This window comes from Electrophorus electricus, chromosome 15, assembly GCF_013358815.1.
Source record: "Electrophorus electricus isolate fEleEle1 chromosome 15, fEleEle1.pri, whole genome shotgun sequence".
Taxonomy (NCBI): domain Eukaryota; kingdom Metazoa; phylum Chordata; class Actinopteri; order Gymnotiformes; family Gymnotidae; genus Electrophorus; species Electrophorus electricus.
This window is the reverse complement of record NC_049549.1, coordinates 15,726,499-15,754,056: the sequence shown is the minus strand read 5'-3', so window position 1 is coordinate 15,754,056 and position 27,558 is coordinate 15,726,499. Positions and strand designations below refer to the sequence as shown.

The window sequence follows — 27,558 nt, the reverse complement described above, 5'->3', positions numbered from 1 at the left end:
ATGAGGGGAAATGTACTGGTCATACATCTTTAATAGGAGGACATGCAGCCATCATCCCTCCCTCCCCAGTGGTCTGATCACATCAGGATTTTAAAGTCTCTAGTGCTTTCTTTCTTTCTCTCTCTCTCTCTCTCTCTCTCTCTCTCTGTTTGTCCATCTGTCTATCCACAGCTCCTCCTTTCTCTGCATAATTCAACAGCCTGAACACTTTGTTGCCATCTCCATTTTTTTTTTTTTTTAATTTTTTTTTGCTTTCCTGCGTTTCTGTGTTGCTGTACTGCTGTGCTGCGTATTACGACTTTCTCACTCTGTGGGCCTCTTAGAGAAAGAAGAGAGAACGAGCAGGCAACGAGGAGAGATGGGACAAAATGGTGACGGCAGCTCAAGCAGGAGCTGGAGAGGCAGCATGCCCCACTAAAGAGAGTGGAGCGCTGATTACTAACGCTCACAGAACACCCTCCATCCTCACCATCTCTCTCCCCACACCTTCCCCTCCTCTTTTTTTCTCAACGAATGCTTAACATGCAGATTTAGAGAAAATGGCTGCAGCTGAGAGACTGAGAGGCCTGGATGTGATCAGCTGAGAGACACCAAAGTGATGTTGTGTGTATGTGTGTGTGTGCATGTGCCAGTGTGCTTATGAAGGCTAACATTTCAATATTTATTTCCCTGTATTTCAATGGCATAATGGGTTTCAGTAAATATAACAAGCTTTCATACACACTATAAAAACATAAAGAGCACCAGTATGCAGTACAAACCAAAGAAAACTGACCTGCTAGGATTCAACTGTTTAGGCCAATTTGTAATGCAATTTTAGCCATAGAACACTAGTGTGGCGGCAGGTTTTGTTGTACCTGTGAGGACACCTTGTGCACCCTTCACCATGTACAATTAATGATCTGATTGGAGAACAAGAACAACCTATTAGACAAGTGGAATCTGCAGGCAGGCCCTTTGCAGATATTACTGCCTACCTCTGATTTAGGACTTTTAAAAGGTAAGGAAAGGTATGCTTCCTGGTGCCCCCCAGCATGTTCATTTAGCATTCGGCAGAATGAAAGGAAACACTCAGAGGATATAGCCAAATTTAAAGTGTCATTCTAAACTATTCAACGGGGTGTTTTTGCTTGTTTTGTGTTATGCAATATGTGGGGTAAGATATAGCCCAACAAATATAAAATCTATGTAGAAACATAAGTGTAATGAGCTGCAAACACAGCGCTGTCATCAATAATCTCAGTTCAAAATGTCAAAATGAGGTTAAAATGACAACGTACTGGTATGTCACCTATTTGTTGTGAGTGCAGAAGTATGAGGACCATGCACTTCTGAAAGGAGAATTCCACTGAAAACAACATTAAATGTTATTGTGTGTCTGCAGTCTGAAAAGATGGAAAAGGGTTTTCTTACGTGCTTAATGCTGTCAGTAATGCCTGAGCTGTTTTTATGGCTTAATTTCAACAATATTATATTTTGTTTGGTTATTTTCTATGGAAATGATTTCATACTTTTTTGAAGTTGTTTAGCTTTGTTAACTGCATTTACATGCAGATATAATGAGTTACATACATAATGAGAGATTCCAATCTTCTTTAATGTCATTGTATTTATAAAGTGGCCTATTTGTCACTCAGAAAACTCTGCAAACGTCCAGCCTTCTAGCTATGCCTAATCCCTTGCATGAGACTGTCAGAGCTCTTCTGACAAAAACATTCTCTGTTGATGAGTGTTGTATTTGTACAAACCAAAATGTTTGTAGTTTGCAAGCATTCATTTTGCAATAATAATGTAACACGGTTATTTGCATTATCATACCCATAAACATACTGTTCTAAACTTAGAATTCCTCATTATATGTTTAAATGTGTGTGTGCGTATGTGTGTGTGCATGCAAACATTTGCAGGTGAGCATTTGTGCATGTGTGTATAATTGTATACAAGTTTGTCTGTGCCATGTGGTACCATGGATATACACTAATCAAAACTGCATAGCAGTCCCTCCTTGTACCTTCCTCATGCATACTGAGGGTTTGAATCTGTTGCCATGGAAATGAGAGAAACCTCACATTGATTTGATCTTGGAGGGTAAGAGGAGAATAATGCTAATAAACTGTCACGCACAAATACACCCAAACACAACACACACACAAAACAAATTCCATTAGTATACATGTGAGAGACAAGCTCTAACCTGTTAGTGTATCTCAGACTCCCTAATTATAAAACCAAAACTAACTGTAATATTAAAACCTAAAACTAAAACCTAAGCCTAATACTAAAGCTAAACTTAACCTAACTTCTATAAGTATAAGACTAATCCTAAAACTAGGCATAACCATAATGTAGGGCACCAAACTATTTTGTCTTCTTTATCTTCAAAAAAGTTCATTTTAAATACTAGATTCTTAAATTAAAGCTCAAATCAAGCTGCCAAAGTTCCTTGCTACACAAACACTATATTTCTATGCCTGTCAAATATCCTTATCCATACAAGTTTATCATTTATTAGGGTTAAAATGATGCCTATATTAGGGTCACCTTAAAATTGTTACCGTATAGTGCAAACATACAGCCCTTTTCAGATTCAGAAGTCCAGGCCACACAGTGATGTGCCTCCAGTGCAAAGTCATGAGAAAGGATGCGGCTGTGTGAGCACGTGCCAGATACACTAATGTGATTCACACTTCATGTCAGCATGGACAACACCCCAGCTTACTCAGTACTACATTGTTTCTACAGATGTAGGTTTAATGTAAAGTTGCAAAAGCCTCATATTCTGCAACGATAACCAAATGAACTGTGTTACACCACAATGGAAAGAGAGATGTGGATGAAGGGGCTGAAGAAAACACAGAACAAATGAATTTCAAATTCCTTCATGTTACTCCTCCTTCGGTAACTTCAGGCAGGCTGGAAGATAAAGGAGGAGAAGGAAGTATTGGTAAAAAATGAAGAGCACATGGTCATGGATTTAAGCGTGAACGTGTGCGCGTGTGGTGGGAGGAGAGCTGTCACTGTAATTGAGGAACAATGAAGATACACACGTAGTGAAGAGAGAGCAGCCGATAAAGGAGAGTCATGACTCCAAGAGAAAGGAAGGGCTTGGGGGGAGTAAATGATGAGAAATCCCTCTGACTTTTTACATAGTAGTGGAATTATGAAAAGGTACAAACTAACCTGGTTTATTGGCTTATTCCTGACAATACTTTTTCCCGTTGATGATCATGCTAGTTTTCCTATTAGTACTCTCCCCTCATATTACAAAGCCATTCATGCCTATTTCTTTTTTATTTCAGATCAGTTAATAAGTAATTAAATAAGTAAATAAGTAATTAATTATATTCATACTGCAAAAAGGTTGGTTAATATGAGGCTTATTGCAACTTCACTGTAGGAAGAACAGTGTACCCAGAATACCCAGCAGAGTCCCCAGCAGGCATTTTGTGCTGTCACAATATTGTGACAACATTGTGTGTCAATGTAGAATAATGTTTGTCAGTAAGTTAATTGTAAGAGATAAAAGCACTTAGCATGTAAACATTGTCATATCAAATGTGCACAATGTCCCAGTATCTAATGGAACAATTAGATTTTCAACAACCCTGAAATCAAATACTAATACAGCATCAAACACCTATGTTGTATAAAAGTCAACTAAAATTAGCATTTACCTTCACCAATTAGCTATTAGAATTTAAATAATCAGACAGATACCCACCTGAGAGTTTTTAGTTAGTTAGCCAGCCAGCTATGTCCAGCTAAGTAACAGCCTTATAGCTAGTTAGTTCTCCCCATATTTTCACTCATACACATGACAAATTCAAAGATGACATTATTTTGAACAGTTTACCTTATTATTGTACGTGTAACAAAACAACAATAAAACTTAACATTGCATGAATAAATAGATAAAGAAAAATGTATTTTCTGCACTTCAGAAAACTGTCTGGAAATGACAGTATGGAGACTAGATGTCATCACTGTGACAAATTTGGATGCATACTGCATAATGGGTGGCAACAGAGAAAACCGAACAAACTGAGATAGTGACCAATCAAGACAGTGACCACCAACCTTGGTCCCAGAGATCTAGCTTCCTGAAAAAGTTCTTACCTGGACCAGCCAATCAGTTATTTGAGAAGGTATTCGCTATGCAAACTTCACTATACAAAACCTAGCAGCTTTTTTTTTTTTTTTTTTTTTTTTTTTTTTTTTTTTTTTTACCTGAGATTCCGCTCAACACCAAAAAGGTCAGTGGTTAAGATACTTGACTTGTACTCAGAAGGTCGCCAATTCAAGTCCCACCACTATGAAGGTGCCACTGTTGGACCCCTGAGCAAGACCCTTAACCCTCACTGCTCAAGTAGTATTCAGTCATAATTGTAAGTCACTTTGGATAAAAGTGTCAGCTAAATGCTATAAAATTAGTATTGGAGGATTTACTGAATATACAGGTGTGGGTGGCCATTCCACCCCTTATCATTTCCATTTGTACATGCAGACCTAAATCTTCAAGATGGACCATTTGCATAATGAAAGAATTCAACTGTACAATACTTTTTTTTTTTTTTTTTTTTACATTTTTATAAACTGCTAAAAGATATTACGTGTTCGATATCAATTCTTCATGACATTACTAAAGAATTGAACACAGTTTGAGGCAATCACGTGAACATTTGGTCATGAATTTATGGACAAGATTTTGGCTGAAACTGATTTCAGTACTTGCTAGCTAGATATACCTTGTTGCTCCAGTGCAAAGCTAATAAAGGAAACACTGGACACTAAACGTGTCTTGGTTAAATAACTACATTTGTGGTACATTTGAGGCTTTGCCATACAGTCCTTTGCTCTAAATTTACTCTTATGATGGAACAAGGTGATAGAAGATCATTTGACATGCTAGTAGCCCTCAGTTTGAGTCCTACACAGAGACTATTTGAGCTCTGATGGTCATGGTGAGAATAGGAACCTGAATTACATTTTCCTTTGGTGAGTTCCTATATGTCTTTGGCAACTTCTTGTGTGGAGTCCTATTTACAGAACACACTGCTCACTACATATAAGGGAAATGTCTAGAAAAGACAAATCAAAGCATTCTGCAGTGATAAAACATGCAAAACCACTCATTCTGTCCAGGATGGGAACATAGGGCCTCCCAGATAAACAGCCTCTTTACCTGTGGGTTCAGGAGATACAACATAACTATCACTGCCTTGATTGAGAAAATATCCCCCAGTGAGACTTAACTGGGATCAGTGGGGGATATACCTTTGCTCGGAAGGGTGTCCCAGGGGACTCCTGTAGACTACATTGTGTCAGCTTGACATTAAAGACCACACTCCTCTCTAACATCTCAAAATCCCCTATGGAACCCATTTTGTTACACTGGTCAGTACCTTTACCTCTACAATGAATGCTGAAAACATTTCCAATGAGGCTAAGCACTGGCAGAGCACTGTAGGGCATAGAGTTGCCAAAATAAATTACATTGGTTTCAGACTATTTTCATTTTGCTCTGAGCACCAACTGGTCATCACCAACCCTGTCTTCCAACTGAACAAATTCAAAACCTCTTGGATTCACCACCAATCCAAACACTAGAACTTAGCAGATTATATTATTACCTGCCAGTAAAATCTTAATTGTATCACCAATACCTGAGCAGAGAAACACTTGGCAGACCGCAGGTTGATCTGGTCCAAATTTAATATAAAGAGCCAGCCACTGGACAAAATACTCAACAGTGCCCAGGGCAGTTGTTCCCATATTGTCAATGAGTAGCACTTTCACTAGGGCCACTAGCTGGTAACTATCCCTACTTTGGACAATGAGTGTTCCAACTGGGGTCAGCAGTTATTCATATTGCACAACTATCAACTGAATTTCAGGAACTATGATAGGACAAAACCAAAGCATTCAAGGCCCATCTGGACCTTTCTCTGTTACTCTACCATAAGTTAGTTTTGGTATTTTGACAAGACTAGAGACAACCATAGCCAAATTGACACTGTAACTGGGTTGGGCAAGGGATCCAGAGGCCTGAAGGATGTCTGCTTTGAGAAATCCTATATAGTTAACTACTGGATGCCAAAAGAAGACCTGAGGGACAAAATCTCTTCTACCAAAAACAGTTAAAAATTGGTGTAACACCAAGCCCAGTGACCTTGAACAGTTGGTGGCTGACAGAACACTGCAGAGGTCTATTAGCTTGTCTAAATTTGATGCTCATGAATCAACGGACCCAACCAGATTCTTACTGTGTCAACATATTTTGCTTAGATACACAGTCATACATTGCCTATACTAATTCTATTTTATCCATTGGTAATTCTAAAGTCCCATTTCTTAGACTAACCTCCATTATTAATTCTACTTGTCAATAGACCAACAACGTATGATAGCTAGAGGATATCCACAGATGACAGGCATAAAATAGTAAAAAAAAAAAAAAAGTCTAACCATATTATTATTGACAATATATGTTATTTAGTTAACATTACTTTTGTGGTCTATTTATGCCATACAAAGTTTAATACAAATTCACTATGAAAGGACTATTTATGCTACTTTTAACTTTTTGTCAATGTTGCTCCAATGAGTTTAGATAGGTGCTTAATCTTGACTGAAACTACCTGTGCATTACATGGCTTTAATGCACCCCATCAGTCAATCAGAACTGAATACTGCATTCACCCATACCACAGAATAAAACTAATTTTATACAGAATAGCAAAGCTTTGCCCTGGTCCCAGGCAAGTCCAGACTCTTCAGATTTCTCTGACCATATCTGTTGCTTTATCAAATTAAATCAATGAAAGAGTGTCAAATAGTGTCAGAGAATGTAAGTGTGACCTTCTATTAACTTATCAAACAACCAGTTACTTAATTAAGCATCGAGTCACAGTCGAGCACAAAACAAAAAAGACTGGAGGAAAAATCAATAATTTTGTGGCTTTAATAATGTTCACACACACACACACACACACACACACACACACACACACACACACATGCACACACACCACCTGTATGTTAACTTTCTCATTAACTCCTAATCACACACAAGCTAATGACTCACACAGACAGATATCTGATAAGAGAACAACCCCACCCATCTCCTCCCTGGGACAGTCAGACATTGAGCACCTGACACACACAGTCATGTGCTGCAAATGTCTGAACTGGACTGGTGAGTGCAAAGGACACCTCCATAGAGAAAGATTAAGCGAGGGGTGGGTGGGTGGGGGCTGGGGGTAGCATAAATACCACCTGACCTGGACAGTATATCAACAGCACCTATTGATTTTCCAATCAAACAAGAGACAAGGGTTTACACACAAACACACACATTGACACACATACAGACACACACACACACACACACACACACACACACACACACACACACACACACACACACACATCCACACACCTGATGTAGGACATGTGGGCCCCATAGATATAGAGTTACCACTAGCTGCACATACAGGCTACCACAATCTGAATCCTTCCAAATTTATACTAAAGTAAAAAAAAAAAAAAAAAAACTCATACATACAAATACAGTCCCTTCAATAATGTATTGCTGCCTATTTTCATATCTCTCTGTTTCTCTCTCTCTCGCACACACACACACACATACACACACACACACACAGAGAGAGAGTCCTATGAGAATGAGATCTCCAGGTTTGCCAGTAAAAGGCATTCTTATGTTTCATATGCTCCATTTTGTTTAATTGGACCATTCTTCTTGCTTGCTGTCCTCTATTCAGACAAAATGGGAGACATGTAAAACAGCCAAAATGAATTAAGGCTGATTAACAGAGTTCCCCCAAACTGTAATGAAGCTTACAAGGTCTCCTAGCTTGTCAGGAAAGGCAGGAAAATACAGGATGAACTTCATTGTAATAGGACTCATTTCATGCATCTAGAATAAACATTCAAAACATTTAAATAAAAGGGCAAATGTGACAGTGATGTCCAAAATCCATTTAGGAGTTCACTTCCAAATTTGTGTATAGTACTATAGTACATCTATTTATATTTATTGGTTTCTAAGCATATGTGTGAGGAGGGTGTGCCCAGGGTGTGTGTGTGTGTGTGTGTGTGTGTGTGTGTGTGTGTGTGTTGTGGTAGTATGCCAATATTCAACAACATAAATCCTGGGTTACTGTATGCCAGTGTTTATGTACTGTATATCTTTAAATATATATATATATATATATATATATATATATATATATATATATATATATATATATATATATTTATACATAAACCCCCCGAACCCAGTTTGCCCTTTTGCCCTATAAAAACAACCCCATATTAAAGCATATTAAAACTGGTCTTGGAGCAGTAGTAAAGGGCGTGTGTTAGCAGCACCTGAAATAGCTTAGGTTGGAAGTCCTACCTGGGACAATGGAGACAGTGTCCTTTTCCCAGGAGACGACGCTGACATACTCCTGCACAGCAGAGGGAATGAGGCACTTGAAGACAGCCACATTGCCCCGCATGGCTCTCTGGTCAGCCACGCGAACTGTGTACGGCTCCCTGAACACTGTTTAACAGCAGGAGACAGAGGCAGAAGTTATGAAATCAAGTCCAGAAATCATTTTTGTTTTCTCAAATTACCATTTACCACTTTCTAAAGGTAGAATTTTGTATTTATGTTTATTTTACAAATGGTTATGGCAAAGAAGTAAGCCTGTTCTGAAATTTTCCTGTGGTGGTTAAGAGAAGTCCCAACAACTGAATATTTTTTAAACATCTGAAAGAGACGTCCTTCTGAGTAGTTTATTTACGTTCAGAATATGCCATGTCACTGTAAGAGGGATTCTCGGCTTTACTAAGTTTTATGCCGTCAGCGAGGGGATCTTGAGAAGTGCCCTTTTAATAAATAACCCGCACAATACTTACGGACAGCGCAGCTCGCCGGGCACAGACGGCCTCTGGAGCTGTCAGAAACATTCCTCGACCTGAAAGCGACATTCTCTACGCATGACAGCCGGAACCTGACGCGCAAATCAACGTCGGATGAAAGAGAGGGAATCTAAACGCTTTAGAAACACTGTTTACGAACGAGGAAAATTTCCTCCAGTAAAGGGTAGCGGGGGAACAGAAGTGAATTAGAGCAGCCACTGAATTTCGTTTTCCTCCTCAACATTCATTTACTTAGAGAATTTAATTTCTCCGTCGTTTCTTTGCGGGAGCCGGTGCATGTGCGTTTTCATTTACAAAAATCTCTGCGCAAATGTGATTGCGTTTTTCTACTGTTCACATAAGATTCAGTAGCACTGGAACTGGATTTATGAGTAATTCGACAGTGAGAACGTTTCTTTTAAAGGAGGGACATGTCCCAAGAATACGCGCAACCCCCAACCCCAACCCTGATATAATTAACGCCTGGCCTGCAGGCGAATTTCCTTGGTCATTAATAATGGTTTCTACCAGGCGACAGTGTCACCCACAGAGACTGGAACCAGTGTCCTTGTCTGATCGGCAAGTATTTACACTCCAACGATATATAGTCTAACTATGCGCAAAGTGTAGCCCTCAACATTTTCTGAGTAGCCTAGATCCGTTTTCCCCAATGGTAGGAAAGCACATTTTTAATGATGCAGATGGGATTTGACTCAATAGAACTGATCGATAAAACCTCCCCGTTCTTTGCTTTCCACGGCCTATTTATTAACTGGTTGATTGGTTATGTGTCTTGTCAGTCATCCAATATGACTGACGTAGTCCCATTGACTAATTTAATTTCCATCGAAAACTCAGTTTAAATGGTTAGACCACACCCGTATCCCGGGAATAAATAGATGTCATGCTATATAATTTAAAGAAATAACAATAGCAAATAAATTTTAGACATTTAAAATGTATCCTTTACTTAGTTACTTCTCTATTCGTATGGGCACCATCATCTGAATGTTACCGATGCCCGAACGCGTTCGTCCGTTGCTTAGAAACGAGCTAAAACACAGTCTGGCGCGCGTCCTCTTATTTCTCGTGCATCACGAGGACCCTATCCTGTATCACCGTCATTTAAATAATTAACTTGAGAGTAACCAAATACCATGCTTACTTATTCATTACACATGATGCAGGAAAGAGAGAAAGAAAATGACAGATTTCAATAAAACAGCGCATGAATGGATGGGCCCATTAACACGGGGATAAAAGTAAACATTACCTATCGGGTAGTCGAGACAAAGGCCGAGAGAGGGAGAGAATGGACTGAGGATGTACACGGTGCACCTGCCGGCTATTCTGCACGTACTTTGTGTTTGCCATTGGGTCCTGAAGTTCACTGTGCGTGACAGTTAACCCCAAATCCACTCAAAAGCCTCTATAAAAGGTTGTATTCCTGCTAACTATTTACAGAGGCTGTAATTCTTTTTTATACAACGTTTCTCAACAAGGGTTTGGTCAGGTAGCTTGGGCTTGGTTATAAGTAAGGCTGTACTGTGAGGTGAAGCCCACTTTCAATTATCAAGTTTTGCATCATAGTTGGACCAGGTTATACTAGCTGACTGATCAGTCAGATTTACAGATCACAATATTGGAGCTTAAGTATTTAATTGTCTGCCTGTATATTACATATACCACTCATTTACTCACTCACTAATTCTTCGTTGCTTCATTCAATCATTCATTCATTCATGCATTATAGGTTGTGGTGATGGGGGTCACTGTCCCAGAAAATGTGTTGGCAGTTTTCAGTCCATTGTATTCTTTGTATAATTCAGTTAATGAATATTAGCACGACAAATTATATTATGTACAACCATGGTAAGATTTTCTTCACACTGTAGATTATAAATTTGTTTTAACAGGGACTGTAGATTACGTTTGGCTGAAATGATTTATGAGTGGCCTTTCTTCACTGAGAAAGACATTTGGACAAAAAAGGAGCAAATGTTTGAACGAGAAAATTATATTTGCTGCTTTTCCTTAGGTGACAATGTAATTTTTTAATGAAAGATATGGTTGAAAGAAAGAAAAGAGAGAGAGAGAGAGAGAGAGAGAGAGAGAGAGAGAGAGAGAGAGAGAGAGGGAGGGAGAAAGAAAGAGCCCACATGATGCGATTTTCATAAATGTTAAGCTATCCACACAGGTGCCTGTGCTATTATTGGCACGGGATCAGCATGTAGAGGAGTGGGTGAAATAAAAAGGAGGATGACAACGAGGCAGGTAGAAAGAGAGCACAAGCAAGAAGGGGCGAGAGAAAGGGGGAGCGAGGGGAAAGGATGGGAAGAAGGGGGGGTGTCACACCATGAGCTGTCAACTGTCATCATTCTCCACTGCCACCTGAGACACTGCGCCACACCCTGCCCCTCCCCTCTCCTGTAGCCATGGCAACCATCATGTGACGGAGCCGATTGGTTAGTTTCTCTTCCATAGTGCTGGCTTACATGAGGCTCTGTGTGGGTTGCCAGGTCTAACAGTGTTTTTGCAGCATCTCAGCACTTAATTGATTAATTAATGTAATTATTCAAGGCCAAAGTCACCCCATCTTGTCACTGGTTTGTAGGTAATTCATTCTATCCCCCGAGACTCAATGCTAAACTGCATAAGATAGATTTAATTGTAAAAATAACAATCATGTTACATTTAAAGCAGGTGTTTTTCATAATAGGACAAGCTCTCTTATTTTGGGGAAATCTGCAATAGGTAGACATGTGCACACTGTCTAGGTGAGTAAGTGTGTGTGTGAGATGGGAACTCTAGCATGTAGGACAGATGGAGGCTGGTAGACAGAAGGGACACTGGCTCTGCACAGGCTGGCATACGTGTGTGTGTGTGTGTGTGTGTGTGTGTGTGTGTGTGTGTGTGTGTGTGTGTGTATGTGGACATCCCTCGCTGTTACTGGGCGGTCAGCTCCTGCTCACAAGACATGACCTTGGCACTGAATCGGAGGGTCATTCAACCAACTGTCTATGGCGCCACATGGCCGTCTGCTCTCTGCTTTTTAAAGGAGCCAGGTCAACAGGCCGGCCGCTGGGACGCCCATGTGCCACTTGCTTTCTTATTTAGGTTAGCAATATGGCCGCCACTAGTTTTGCTGTTACTGCAGATGTTCAGCTCAAAACCCATGCTCTACAGCTAACGTCATATGCCAGCCCTCCGCCCCAGTGCTCATTCCTACTTTTGCTCTTTTGACTTTACAATATGGCCCCTAATGTAATAATGATGACCTTGAACTGAAGATACAAATGGGAATTTAATTACTACATAGCGCTGTCTAGCACAATATAAAACAGTAATGGTAAAATTAACAAAATTAATAAAATGGCTTACTGCTGAACCCATTGTCAATGCAATGGAATGATAGCCTCATCAAGGAATAATTACATAAAAAAAACAATGGATGCATGGATGGAGTGAGAGATATAGAAATGAGTGGATAGAGAAGGAGAGATGGATGTGTAAACAGACAGTTACTTGGATGAAGACAAAAACAGGCTGATGGATGGATACATGAATGGATGAAGAGGAAGACCGATGGGTACATGAATTGGTTGATGGATGGGTGGATAGATAGAGGAGTGGATGAATGGAGTGGATGAATGTAAAAGTGATTGGATTCAGGATGGATAGCTGGATGAGTAGATTGACAGATGAGTGTATGGTATGGATAGAGGTGGATGGATAGGAGAATGAATGGAGTTGAAGGATCAGTGGATGGAGGCACAGGTGGTTGGATGGATGGATGGATGGATGGATGGATGGATGGATGGATCCACAGGTCGATTGTTGGATATATGGATGGACAGGTTTATAGAGGGACAAGTGGATGGATGTGTGGATATATGGACAGTTGGATTGATAGACAGGTTTATCACCTGCTTTGACACGGATGCTGGGGCTGCGGATCTTGCCAGCCTGGTTCTCTGCAGTGCAGAAGTAGTCATTGTCATGGATGAAGCTGTTGAAGGCAGAGGGGGAGAAGGGGTAGAGCTGCAGTGTGCCGTTGGCGTGCACATGGCGAATGTGGGGCACGTCGTAGATGTCGTCGCCGGTAGCCAGGTACCAGCGGAGGAGCGCATGGGGGGCGCCTCCCGCAGGGCAGGGCAGGGACACCCCCACCGAGCTGGAGAAGGTCACTCTCTGCAGGGAAGCGTTCACAAAGTACAGCCGCGTCGAGACCACATCCTCGCTGTTCACTGTTGAAACGAGAAGTTGAGAGAACTGGTCACTAAAACATTTTTATAATTTTTTAATTGTTTGATTTAGTTGATTTTGACCTTGTAAAATTCAGATTTAAATTTGGTTTACAGTTTGACTAAAATGAATCACTGTGCAAGCACATCTCATGACATTTGTTAAAATACAACAAAGAAGTAATTGCTTGCAAAATGTCAAAAGCTGCAAAGTCCTAGAAATATCTGGTTTAACGCATCTTTAGGTTGGTATATTAAAACTGCAAATTCTTTTGCAGACTCAATGTTCATTAACATAACCAATGCAAGCCCCTGGGCTTTAAGAACCATCTCTGCATTATTCCTGACCCTCTGGCTGGACAACTTTTGCTTTGCTCTCACTTCTGAAGAGAGCACATGTATCTGTGAAGCATGCTCTGTCATGCCTTCATATCCCAGAGATTAGTAAAACACAATACAAATGTGCACTACTGTAAAGTACATAAAATCACTTAACCATGTGAGTGCACAATGATTTTTCATTTTGAACAAAAATATAGAGAAGGTTGTCCAATTCCTTAGGTAACTGATATCAGATTACATCGTAATACTCTTCAGGGATTAAGGGATACCTTAATGTGACCCAACATTACTGTTTAAAAGATCTCACTCAACTATGTGACTAGTCTGCACTCCTCCAGGAGTGCTCATATCATGCAATTCATCTTCTTGAAAATACAGCCAGTTGCTCTCAATTACGGACAATGCATGGTACACCTGGGAGTTTTTTGGTGTGCCACTTTGGGACAGGGGTGTATACGAAAGCCAATATCACTGCTCTAGAGACTAGTTAGTGAGTTAGTGAGGTCATAGCATGTGAATAAAAGCTGTGTGTGTATGAACGGAAAGCATTAAACTGTGGCCTGTTGTGATGTCATAGTGAGGCATGTTGTGATGTCGTTTGCTAATGTCAAAGCAGTAATAGAAATTCCCGGAACTGTGCAGTCATATTAACAACTACAGTATTGCAAAACATAGTCAAATGTAGGAGAAAATAAAAACCTTAAACCTTGAACACCAGCTATCTTTACCCAGGCCAAAAATACTAACACCCTGAAGGCAGTGCACACATTAAGAAAACAGTAATCTAATATATGTGTAGTGAAAGCTGTTCGGAATGCTTCCATCTGATATGGCAGTAAATACGCCATGATATCCCTACTGTGGTTTGAATTGACCAACCTGGCAGTTAATGTTGTAATATATCATTTAATCCAATCTATTAAAGATCCATTAAACAAACATTTAACAAAATAGTTTAACAACAGTGAGAACTGAGGTTTAACCCATCATTCATAACAATGTCTTAGAAACACTATCTCAGTACCTACAGAGTGCTTTCATGTGCTATAGTCTCTGATGGGATAGTTCCATGTCTTTTTGTATTCAGAGAATTGCTTAGCTCAGCTCTGGCTGTGAGCCAAGGATGACACAAGCCCAAAGCAAGTGAATTTTCTTCTAAGGCAATTACACTTAATTAATGCCCCCAATCAGGTTGGTAGCAACAATGCCCAGATTATCCCTATTTTTTTGATTATCATTGTGTTTAAAATATTGGTGGTGACATGTAACCAAGGCATAAAAGACAACAGGAGGACCACCCCTCAGTGACTACACAGACACACAAACAGACAGACAGACAGACACACACACACACACACACACACACACACACACACACACACACACACACACACACACACACACACAGATATGTGTACAACTTGTGCCTAATTTATTATAAACTTTTTATTTACTTATTTTAAATCCAAAAAAGAAAGATTATACTGGGTGAGATTCAAATTCCTCCCCTTTTTCTTTCTCTCACACATATGTATATATTTCCATAGAACACTAAAGGTTATATATTATATGATTGGAATGTATATTGCAGACACAGAGAGTTAAATCCATATAATCTCCTTTCACATTTAACACACAAAGATCCTCCCCAGGCTGATAAGCAATGCAGTGAAGGTAATTTCTCTCCCTCCCACCTCAGCGGGACAATGGGAGATGGTGTTTGGGTGGAGTGAGTTATGTGCTGGGGGGGTGAGGTATGGGGCAATGAGAGATGGTGTTGAGGAGTGAGGTACTGGGCAAGAAGAGATGGTGTGGGGGTGAGGTATGGAGAAAGGGGAGATGGTGTGGGGGTGAGGTATGGGGCAAGGGGATATGGTGTTGGGGGTGAGATATGGAGGGCATAGGTAAGATGAGGCGAGATGAGAGGAGGTGTGGATGAGATGCGGTCTAGACTGCAATCAAATGATGAGACTAAAGCCTGGCCAGGATCTAAAACATGGAAAAAAGTTATCTACATCAAGTTTAGACTGGTCTTTTTTCTGGACTACATGAAATGGAATTTAGTCCACACAGCTAATGGGAGAAACCTGTCAGTACCATGGACAGTTACAGGACTCCAGCAGATTGCAGCTCCAAAAACAGCTCTAGTCCTGAGGCACAAAATACATGGATAATAAATGTAAACACATTCTGTTATTAACAGCCCTTTTGGAATTTTATCCTGTAAATTGTAGTGAAATATACAAATACAATACACTGTATTGTAACATCAAATATAAATGAGGACTGTTCCTGCATGAAAAACACTAAAAGTAGATTTGAACAAAACAAACTGCATATCATGACAGTCCTTTTGGTAGTTGGGAAAATCAGGTCAGTTGGTTCACCCACTACCCCTACCCCCCTTCCCACCCTTTTTGCCTACACAGATTACAGCCTACAGCATTAACCCCCATAATAAAGATTGCAGTATCTATAATCTCATAGTGGGGGTCTGGGTAAGGTTCTGCACATGTGGAGAGGGACCAGTGTTATCCCATGTTCTGAGTGAAAGGGGTTTATTGAGATTGGAGAAAAGTAGGTCTCTTCCCACCTACTGATGTTACTGCAGGTAGTGCCACAGGTGATCAAATACTGGCTAACTAAGATCTGTACAGTAAATTAATTCTTAAACAGACACAAATCAGTTCAGCAACTGAGGGTCAAACGTGATAGCTTACTGATTTCAGTCTGAGGTGGTCTGTGTGGATTTGGAATTCATTGGATTTTTAGCTCATCCTTCTGCATAAAAATAGTTCAAAATAATGCGTATTTTAACATATTTAGCAAAATATTTAGGATAAAATTTGAATTATTGTGTGTAACAGGGAGCGGAAAGGAGGCGGAAGAATGTGCGGAGAAGAGTGAGATTTATTAGGGGCAAATCCAGAGTCGTAGACGTTTGAGTAGTCTAGTGTCATAGAGCCAATATGCAGAGTATGGGGATACATTATAAAACAATAAACACATGAAGACAAACAAGGAAAGCAGGCTATAACATACGCTAGGAAACACGAGGGCTAGGATAAACAGAGACTAGGGTACACAGAGTACAAACTTACAGGCATACAAAAATATTCAAACATACAACCAAACACTGAGCCTCACTACAACTAAACAAACAATGAACAGCCAAGACACAGGCAACATGACAGGGTTTAAATACATTAACTTAACAAGGCTAGAAACAAGGGACAGGTGTGGAAAATAAAATGAGGGGTGGAGAAAATGAAACTAAGGAATGGAACTAAAATACACAGACAGAGAAAACATGGAACATGGAAGCTGGGAGGGACTGACCATGACATTGTGTTTATACAGGCTTCAGTGTCTTATGAGTCCATGCCTAATTTAAATGTCTTGAGTAGTGACAAAATCACTATGCATTGTATGACTCAAATGAACATGAATCAGTAAAATAGTTCCGTATGTTGTTGGAAGACTTGTCTTTGTTAAAATATCAGTATAACTGTTAGATGTTAATTTGCTATGTGCAGTACAATGCAATGTGCAGTGTACCTCTGAGGTTGCATGCAGTGATGCTAAAGTAGAAAATATGGAAAAGAACTTGCCAAACACAGCCAAAAACAAAGCATCATTAAGTGCACAAGGAACCATAGTATTACTTGTATCTCTCTCTTTCATAGACACACACACACACTTTCAGAACAGAAATACAAGATATGTTGTTATGGACCTGTAGTCTATTTGACAGGGCATAAGCGCTTTATAAAGTACCATGAATCATTAAAACTGGCAGATACGTTTTTAGCAGGAATTCAATAAATAACATCTTTATTTAATATTCACTTTGCTTTTAATATCAGAACTAGCACTGCATAGCTGTTGTATTTTCATAATTCATGACTGGTGTTTTAAAGATTTCTGGAAGCTGTTTTATGAGCTATGACAGCGGTCAGTGGTAAACACCCGTAAAAATCAGAGTTGCATGTTAAATTACCTTTGTAGTGCACCACATAATATGACTGAAAGACCTCTGTCTGATGTTCTGTCTGAGTAATGTCCACGGTTGTAACAAATCCTCCCACTATGGAGTAAGGGAATCCTTTGGTGATTTATAAAATCCCACCATGTACAGAAACCTTTGAAAACCTCTTATTAAACTTTTGCATTTGTAGTTTTGTTAAACTTGACATCAGAACGCCTGAGAACAGTATAAGCCTTAAAACTCCACAGTGCTTCTAATCATACTCTCTTTCTTCAGGCAGACCGGCTGCATGCTTGTGTGCAGACACAGGCAGAGGAAAGACATAGAGAGACATAGAGAGGAGGGAAGGAAGATGCAAACAGGAGATCCCAGAGTGCAGTGCTATGATTTTAATCCTCTCTCATCAGACGGATAACGAAGTCTTATAGCTACCCGCCATTTTGCCTGCCATATGCACAAACACCAAATGAGGAGAGAAACAGGGGATGCCAGCCTGCCCCCCCCACCCCCCGAGGACCCACACTGATGGCAATGCCAACCCAAACTGCACAATACCCGACTCCCCCCTAAAAACAGCCATTTAAGAAAAGCTATTGCACTTACTTGCTATTGTGTTCCTTCTTTCACATTTTCACTCTAAAACCTCCTTCTCTTGGCTTCCCCTTTATTCTAGTCCTTCTGGCTTGTGTGCATGCAGACACATTTACACATTTTATATATATTTTTTGCAGTCAGTATGAAAATGGTGTATGAATATGTATGGTAAAGAGGCAAGGATATTGCCTATGGTGAACCGCTATGCATAATGCAGCTCTCTGTTTCTCATCTACATTTGCTTACACACATACACACACACACACACACACATTCACACCCTGCCCCCAAAAGACTTCCTCATGCTAGCATTTCTGCCTTTCTTGCACCTCTCCCACAGAAACAAAACCAGATACACATTCATGCATTCAAACATACAAAGGTCAGTAAAAAATCATTCAAATCATCAATTTTACTAATCCAGAAAGACATGAATGACATGATTATTTTCATAATCAGTCATATTAGTCCCTAACGTTCATTTAATAGATACATATTGTATAGATATATATATATATATATATATATATAACAGATTAAGAGATAAGTGTTCATATCTGCCCAACCTAGAATGTGGATAAATATAGTTATAATATGTCCATTCTTCACGATCCAGGTTAGAATGATCATGCATGTAAACTAGCATAATAAAACCTATCAAAACTGACCCTGAAAAGGAATTTTGGCAGTTCTGAAAGTTACTTGTAGAATGCTCAGGTATTTTATCTTGGATATATTAGGTAGATAGGATGATAGGTATATATAGGCCTTCTGTATGTTTATGCATAGTAAACAATTTGATGTGTGTGTGTGTGTGAGAGAGAGAGAGAGAGAGAGAGAGAGATGAGACGAGAGAGAGAGAGAGAGAGAGAGAGAGAGAGAGAGAGAGAGAGGAAGAGCGAGAGAGAGATCCACTCTTTGTTTACTGATACTTGGTGTTGCTGCTTAAGCATTCATTCCCAAATGTCCACTTGCTTGGTTCCAGTGTTTATCCCATTCAGCACAGCATTGGAAACACATTTTGCACGGGAATAAACAAATCAGTCAACATTCTGAAACTTTGTGCCACAATTAACTCATCACTACTACACACCGCGCCATTACCTGTTACTTGATTTTTTTTTGTAAAAAAAAAAAAAAGAAAGAAAGAAAAGAAAAAGTAAAGTGAGGTATAAAAAGAACCAACATGTAGACCATACACTTCTGTTAATATTGATTGGATTTAGTAAGCAAATACCAAAATATTACTTCAAATCGAAAACAGGCCCTGATGAAGTCAGCATACTTGTAGTAAGTCATTCGGTCTAACAGGGCAGTCGGCGTGGCTGCCTGTGAACTAAGATGCTTTGCGCGTGATAGCCAGTTGGATGGACAAGCACTAGCGAGGCGTGGCGTGCACGTGCACCGCTCCGTGTGGGTCGAATGTTTGTTCACCTGCTGCTCACTTACCGGCAAGGCTCCGCTAAACACCGGTTGCCGTTGAAGCGAGACGCTTTTTGCAGCTCGAGAGTGATAATGAAGACGTTAATTTTGACCCCACGTAAGCAACAATAGCTGGTAGAACAATGAGGTGTACGTGTGTAAAGAAAATGCCACCCAAATGCCATGAGGTATTCCATTGATTTTAAAATCAGGCGACGTCTTTCATAATTAGGGCAAATGTTTTTTCAGACATACACCAGGCATGAACTGTATATCGGACCCATAGATGTTAGCCCCCACCCCCGCCCCCGCCTGGCACTTTTTAAAACGTTGAAGGATGTATGAAGGGCGGATTATAAATGATACTTCATAATAAATGTGTTAATAACTGTTGCCATAGTTGGCAAGGTTATCTTATTATCTTACGTCAAAAAAGAAAAGAAAAAAAGACAGATAATTAGAAGTATACTATAGAACATTATTCTATAGAGCACGATATTATGAAATGTATATCGCAATAAGCAAAGCAAGGAACTAACAATTATGAGCACAAAATAATCAGGAACTGTAAAGAAGCAAGGAAATCGAGCTGTAGTGATACTGAATCATGTTACACTCATCCAGTTAAAATAAGAGAGGACACCAGTAGGTTACCAAACAACCTTTTCTCTGACAATAAACACAGCGTGTACCGTCCGAAATCCAAAAGTGCACGAACAGACCACTCGCTGATGAGGATGTAAGAGGATACTTTCTCTTTGAGTGATCAAACTCGGAGTGGGGGGGGGGGGGGGGGGGTGTCGTTTTGAGAGAAATAAATGGAGTCCTTATGGCCAATGACCTGATTTACTTTTGGAATGGGGGATGCAGCAGAGCTCGCTACTAATTGCGCAGCTGGGAAGAGCAGGGGGATTTGGAAGGGACAACGAGAGAAAGGAAGGAAATTTCGCAAGTTTCGATGGGGGGCCAAGCGAATGGAAGGCTGTATAGGGATCTACATGTACGATGAGCAGGCGTGACATTTCTATCAGGTGAACGGTAACAAGAGCTTTGGTCCTACATCAGGAGTTAGGTGATTTAATGCTTTTTTATATTAAACAAGAAGACGAATACAACGCTACAATAACATTATTATTATTATTATTATTATTATTATTATTATTATTATTATTATTATTTGTAGTAATATTTTTTTATTTTAAAAAGAAAAGGTTGATGTGTTAGACGTAGAAACCTATTTTCAGTCACATTTTAATTCAGGCAAATGTTCAGAAAATCGGATCAGACTGGATAATATCGCAGCCACCGCACAAATTTGACGACCTTCCGACTGCTGATCCTTAAAATAAATATTAAACTCTCTCTCTCTCTCTCTCTCTCTCTCTCTCTCTCTCTCTGTCTGTCGTTCTCCCCGCTATCTATGAAATAAAATTGCCATTGAATTCAAATTAACGCGGTTTTTTGATGAAACGACGAAAAATAAACAATTTAAATAATCATTTATGAAAGACAAATCATTACATATTTGTATATTTGTTCAATTACATCAAATTATGCTTACTCTAATTTATTTGGAAAAAAACAAACGTAAAGCGTTTAAATGTGAAATAATTACGATCTCCCATCTGTATGGGAGTGTTGACAGATTTGAGGCCTGAACACACCACAGCTTGGCAACAAGAAAGCTCGTGCTAAAATTATCCACATCATGGGATAGGCTGTACTACACAGATGCTAAAATGCACCAGTAATTAGGGTACGGAATGTTATTATTATTATTATTATTATTATTATTATTATTATTATTATTATTATTATTATTATTATTATTATTTCAGAAACTCAATTTCCACAATTTACATCCAGATGAAAATAAAAATGGAAATTTCCATAAGCAATACCGCAGCACCCCTAGGTGGGTTTTGCATTTCATTCCAATTCATTTCCATTTAACGACAACTCTACCCTCGAGACGACAATTTAGGATGGATATAGCTCTCCTCCCGCTCCTGTAAGGGGTTCAGGTGTGCAACTTCTCCTTGTCGAAAGTACACAAGACGATATTCTTCATTAGTAAAAATGAATGGGAACTAAGGAATGACTTATTAAATGTACACAGAGTTCTTGTTAAAAGTGCTGCGGAGAGCTTTCAACGACCGATTTTTAATATTCCTTGAAAGTAAAAAATGGAGGCGCGGCCCTCTAGAAGAAATACGCAGTCCTAATGCATATGCATAAATGATAATTTATGTGCGTTTTACATCTCTTAGGACCGCGACAGAACTTGATGAACATGGCAAAATATTCTTTACACACTACACAAAACCTAAAATAACATAAAATGTTTAAATAATTTCCACTGTAAAAGACTGGAAAAATCAAGATTTTTTGTGTCCTCTGCACCCATATCCCTCCACTACACTTTACGCCCAAATTCACCCTTCCTCATAGAGATGGGGAGGGAGGGGTGTCTCAATACCGATAGCCTTGCAACTTATAAAAACGGTTCAACGGTATTGGTATCATCATTGTTTAACAAAAAAACAGCAACCTGAAATCGTGAGCATAACTTGTTTAAACAGTGAACTTAACCTCCCAAGATCCAGAAATAGAGTTTGAATTTAAGATGTTGTTAGGCAAATAATTTAAACACTTCACAGCACATATAAAATTAATATTGTATCGCCATACTATGACAGTAAACAGGTAATATATAGCAATATAGAAAAATTAGCAAATATTAAGCACACATCTTTTGGGTAAATGGACAGTACATGGAGGGGGAGGGGCGATAGCAAAGACAAAATTGTTGAGAAATCTAATAATGACAATCAATTTTAACAAAAAAAAATGCAACAATCATAAAGTGCTTCAGTGTTGTTTCATGCTAGAGGTGTTTAAATTAATCTTCCTGCCATATCAAAGTCATTATCAGCACTAACAAATGAGGAATCTGTTGGCACAGAAAATGGAGGACCACTAATTGCACCACCGCTAATTGGAAATGAGGCTGCATATGCTGTTGTTTTCCTAGGGAAAAATATTCATATGACTTAATGCTCTCACACAAATATATAGTCTCATAAAGCAGAACGTTTGTTACTCAACCATTATCAAACACGCAATTGCTTTAAACTGATCGTTGGACGAGGACAGAATAAGCTTTACAAATCGAATGCGACAAACAGGGAGAAATAACATCTCCTGTTCTAGCACATCAGCTCTCACCACTGATAAAGTGGTCTGGGAGCAATCAAATTCTCACTTTACTAACCAACTCCACTTTGATCAAAAATACGTTCCAGAAATCCAACAGAAAGCTGCAAATGTCCATAAACTATATGAAAAAAAAAAATGTTTTCTCGCGCCTTGTCTTACATATTCATAATTCAGCTGCATATTCATATCGTGCATACAAATCACGCTCATCTCTCCTATCTACAGCGTCACGAGCGAGCATGTTGGAACATGCAAACCAGTCTCTACCTCACAAGACCACATTTATTGTTTAACAGTGAAATATGAAACGATATTTAAACCTTAAACTGCCAAACAGCCAATTTGGACAAAGTTTTATCAGTAATCTATGAATGGAAACTTCAGAGTATCCCTTCGAAAACACAGTAGCTTGATATAATTATCTTTGGATAAGATGTATTAATGCATTAAACTTGTAATTATGTAGCCAGCAATGCATAAGGGGACAGTTTTGGAGAAATATAAACTTAGCAATTATACCGCGTCTGATTAATGAATGTGTTGGGGGAACCGCTTAAAACCGAGCACATACCTTCTTTAAAAGAATACAGCAGGAGTAATGTTACCAGCCACATGCCATAAATAGCGAGTATATTTCTCTGGAATTTTTTGCAATCCCGACGTGTGCAAGGCGCAGTATACGGCCAGGCGAGGCTCCGTGCAGGAGTGGTGACGATGCTCCCCGGCGATCTCTCCAGCCCTAGTCCCAGACTCGCAAGCGCCGAGAAGCGGGGAAGGCTTTGGTCCCTCCTCTCGTTCCCTCCCCTCCGCGGGACCGTCATCCAAGCAGCCCCTCCTTCGGTAGGCTAATGATGCGACTGGATGAAGGGGTACGGCACTGCGCGGCACGGGGCGCGAGAGAGCGCACGCTGAGGACAACTCAGTTTTGTTGTTGGGGGTGGGGACTTTGAACGGCGACTGAATTAATATGTGTTAGTGCGAGTAAAGACACACGTGCTTGCAGGCAGGTGTATTTTGTATTGCATAGAGTGGGAGTGAATGGCAGCGGAAACTACGGATCGCCTGTGAACCATAACCTTTTTACGAGACATGTACACGATTAATATATTTAAACCTTATTTTGAATCTCTTCTCATAAGAGCAATTTTAAAGACGTTTTATTTTATTTTTTTCATTTCTATGTTTATAAACTTTGACACACTTTGCTTGGGTACGCGAACGTCTGCCCGAAAATGCACGCACGCACGCACGCGAAAGGCGCGCAAAAGTTGCAGTGTCGATTTTGAACGCACTGCTTTATCTGTTTTTATGTTACGGTTTCCAGAATTGGCTTATTCCAACAGATGACACCACTGATCCGATGGTACTAGTCAGATGACTACTATTCAGCTTTATTACCCAACTGGGTACTTTACTAACGTAGAAAAAAAAGTGAGCACATTGATACTGAAATATGACGAAGTCATAAGTTACTTTATAAACTGCACGCAGTAGACACGATAGTCATGTAGCCTACCTCGCCGAAATCTTGTGAAAACAAATTTAAATTGTACATCATTGCGTAGTTAGTATATTCTTCATGTAAACTGTAAACTTCCCAAGACAGAAAGGAAACTTTAGCAGATAAAGGTATCTAACATAACATTTCCCTGTACTATACGGTCCAAGAAAGAAAGAAAAGAAAAATAATTCCCCATTTGCCCTGAGTGTTCCCGCTTCGTCATGCGCGCCTCTTAGCCGTTGAACCTCGCAATGTGCGGAAGTGTTAGGCTAATAAATATGGTCTTTGCGTAGACCAGTCATTATTTCTCACTTTCACATATTGGTCAAATGGACATGCAGTGTAATCCAAGCTTTACTGAATGTAAATCAGCTCAAGTAACATTTGAGGTGATGAAGGAAATTTTGTTTTTCTGCAGCCTAACCAATTCAAATAATGTTTTGAAGCTGACTGCATTAGTTGTTATATAAAATTTCTTAAATCATATCTTTTACTACCAAAACTGCACACGTATGTGAGGTTAAAGATGTAAATGACAACTAGGACAGAACATGGTTTGCCTTAGACATTGAATGTTTCATTAAAGATACATGCTAAGCAATTGTGATAATTATGAATTACTCATGTATGATGACCCAGTGGGTGTGAACCCCTCCTTAAGAGAACTGTCAGGGCATGGAGAAGAGCGGAGCAGATCTGCCGTACTGCTCCAGCTCCCACCGCCTGTTTCAGCACTTATGTAACAAGTGGAAGGATGGAGGAAGGAACAGTGCCTCCCTCTCCCACACATGCACAGACTCACACGAATTTAGCAGAAATACCCCACTTCTTACCAACATGTACAAAATGTCACTATGAGAAGAACATCCTGATGTAACAAGAAACGTCTTCTGTGCCTGTATTTATAAGGTTAGTTTTACATAGTCTTTTACTTCACCAACACAGAGACTACATATATGCATATGTCAAAATTACAGAAAAGTACATTTCCCCTTTTCCAATTCTGATTTAGTTAATTTGCAAATCAACATCTATTTATTTATTTATTTATTTACAAATTATCACCTGTTGATAGGTGAATAGGCAAATTTAATCAGTTAAAGAATTTTAATACTCACATGCCAAAGACCTACTAGTGGGTCAAGACCATAGGCATATTGTGGGGGGGGGGGGGGGGGTATAATTCCTGCTCAAACTGTCATATAACGTGTTAGGGTTGGGCGCTGTGAGTACTGCCCCCCCCCCCCCCCCCCCCCCCCCATTTGAAGTGAAAGCTACACCACTGGTACAGACACTCATATTTCAAATCTTATAACAGACTTTCATATTGGTTTCAGTTTAGTAAATGAAACTCGTGTTTAAAAGGTCAAATTTGAGGTCACTGGTCTTTCTTATAAAGGAAAAGGACAGGTCTGCACTCAAATAATTCAAGTCTATTGACAACACTTATTGCTCATCAGTCATGGCAAAAGCTTAGATCTATAACCATTGTCTATGGTTAAGACTTGTGTAGATCTAATGTAAGAGGGGTTTGTTTCTGTTGTTAAGACTCATGTAAATCTAATGTAAGAGGGGTTTGTATATTTTGTTGTGATGGACTAAGGTGCACTGCCACAAAAAAATCATTTTCTATTTAGGACAAAAAGCTTAAAGTCACAACCTATATAGGTTCAATGATCTGCATTATAGATCTAATTTTACTGTTTTCAAAATACATGCCACAAAATTAAAGTGCCTTCCCACCTGTTTTTACATATAAAATTAATTGGAATGTCTTAATAAATTAACACAATTTATGTTTTAAGGTTATGATTTATTCTTCTAAACTGTATCAAAAGGAAAACAGCAGATTCAGCAGGAATATGGATTGAATTTGGATTGAACAGACATGTGACCTAAAGGTTATATAAAACCAAACTTTCCATGAAGCCAGTGGAATTCCAGCTGAAAGTGTGGAACTTTTGAAATTAACATTTTAAATTGAAAACAATGATATCACTTATTTTGTGGTTATGTCTAGCTGCATATGTACAATGGTACTAAATGTGCAGTATATATAGTTTTTACCAGAAATAAATTACCTGGATATTTTTTCTCAGTAATTACCTGGAACCTAGAAGTTCTTCAAAAGACCTACTTTAATGCTGTGAGGTTCAGGGGTGTTTTTGTTATTGTAATTAATATATAGTAGTTTGCTGTATATAGTATTATAAATTATATTCTATATTATAAATGCTTGCCAGTGACATGTTAGACCTCAGAGGGTTACCAGCTATTTCTTAACTAATAATATATGCTCAAGTGCAGTAAATTTGCCAGACCTTCTTAACAGACATGACACGTTTGATGTGCATCAGAAGATATGGGACCAGCAGGGCATCTAAATACACAATGACCCAGCAGGCAGGGACAGGGGTATAGCCATAAAAAAACTCTTTTCTTTCATTTTTGGCCTGGAGAAAGACACGATTGAGTAAGAGAAGAGAAGTGGGGGGGGGGGGGTTGAAATGGGTGGGCTAATGAGAATGGTAATGCTAATACTCAGACAATCACACACACACCCCCCCCCCCCCCCCCCCCAGGCCATGACTACATGGTGGGATCATATTAACGCTAATGTATCTGGTATTAATGCAGAGGCCCATTCCCCTTTTCACCCTTCCAACCCTGCAGAGTCACCAAGGGTAAGTATAAAAGGGGGAGGGGGGGCAGGGGGGTTTGTGCACATGCTCTCCAGGAACCCACAGGTGAAAGGGGAACAGAGGTGCAGTGCAGTTTCAGCCCAAGCTCATGTCAGTGGCGTATAATGGTGGCTGAGTGGCATTCTGTCTCCCAGCTCCCCCTGCAGCATGCCTGCTTTTCACACCACCCTATGGAAACTGCAGCTGAGTAGATCCAAAATGGCGCCAAACAAGGCACGCCCAGAACGTGGGCTGCTGCGGTGGAAAGCTGGCGGTGCAGCAGTGCCCGCCTCGCCCAGGTCTCCTCAGAGCTGGCAAAGCCAGCACTGCAGCTCCGCTGGTAATTAGGTAGACTGATGCTGTACAGTACGCCATGTTAAGCTCTTCAGCATTAGTCAAATGAGTCACCGAACAGCGTCACACCGCAGAGGGAGGATTGGAACCCAGCACGCATGCGTGTTGGTAAGTGCCAATCTGCACCAAGAGGAAAAAAATAGTGAGTGTGTATTTTGGTGTACATTTGTGCGCGGAAAAGAGGGCAGAATAAAAAATGTGAACATTTTGGATAGGTTTCAGATATGTTTTCTGTGTTTATTTTTAAGGATGATGTGATTGTGTGCATGAGTGAAAATGAATGTG

At 39.7% G+C, this 27,558-nt stretch overlaps 1 protein-coding gene across 1 annotated transcript in view; it reads right to left on the bottom strand.

Moving 5' to 3' along the window:
• The window catches only part of LOC113579463 (Down syndrome cell adhesion molecule-like protein 1 homolog), an 87,384-nt gene extending 63,921 nt beyond the window's left edge, over positions 1 to 23,463 (bottom strand). The window contains 3 exon segments of the mRNA XM_027013413.2: positions 8,420 to 8,566; positions 12,855 to 13,175; positions 23,309 to 23,463. Of these exon segments, the coding sequence (XP_026869214.2) occupies positions 8,420 to 8,566; positions 12,855 to 13,175; positions 23,309 to 23,351 (511 nt within the window). The 5' untranslated portion in view covers positions 23,352 to 23,463.
• Between the last annotated feature and the right edge of the window lie 4,095 nt (positions 23,464 to 27,558).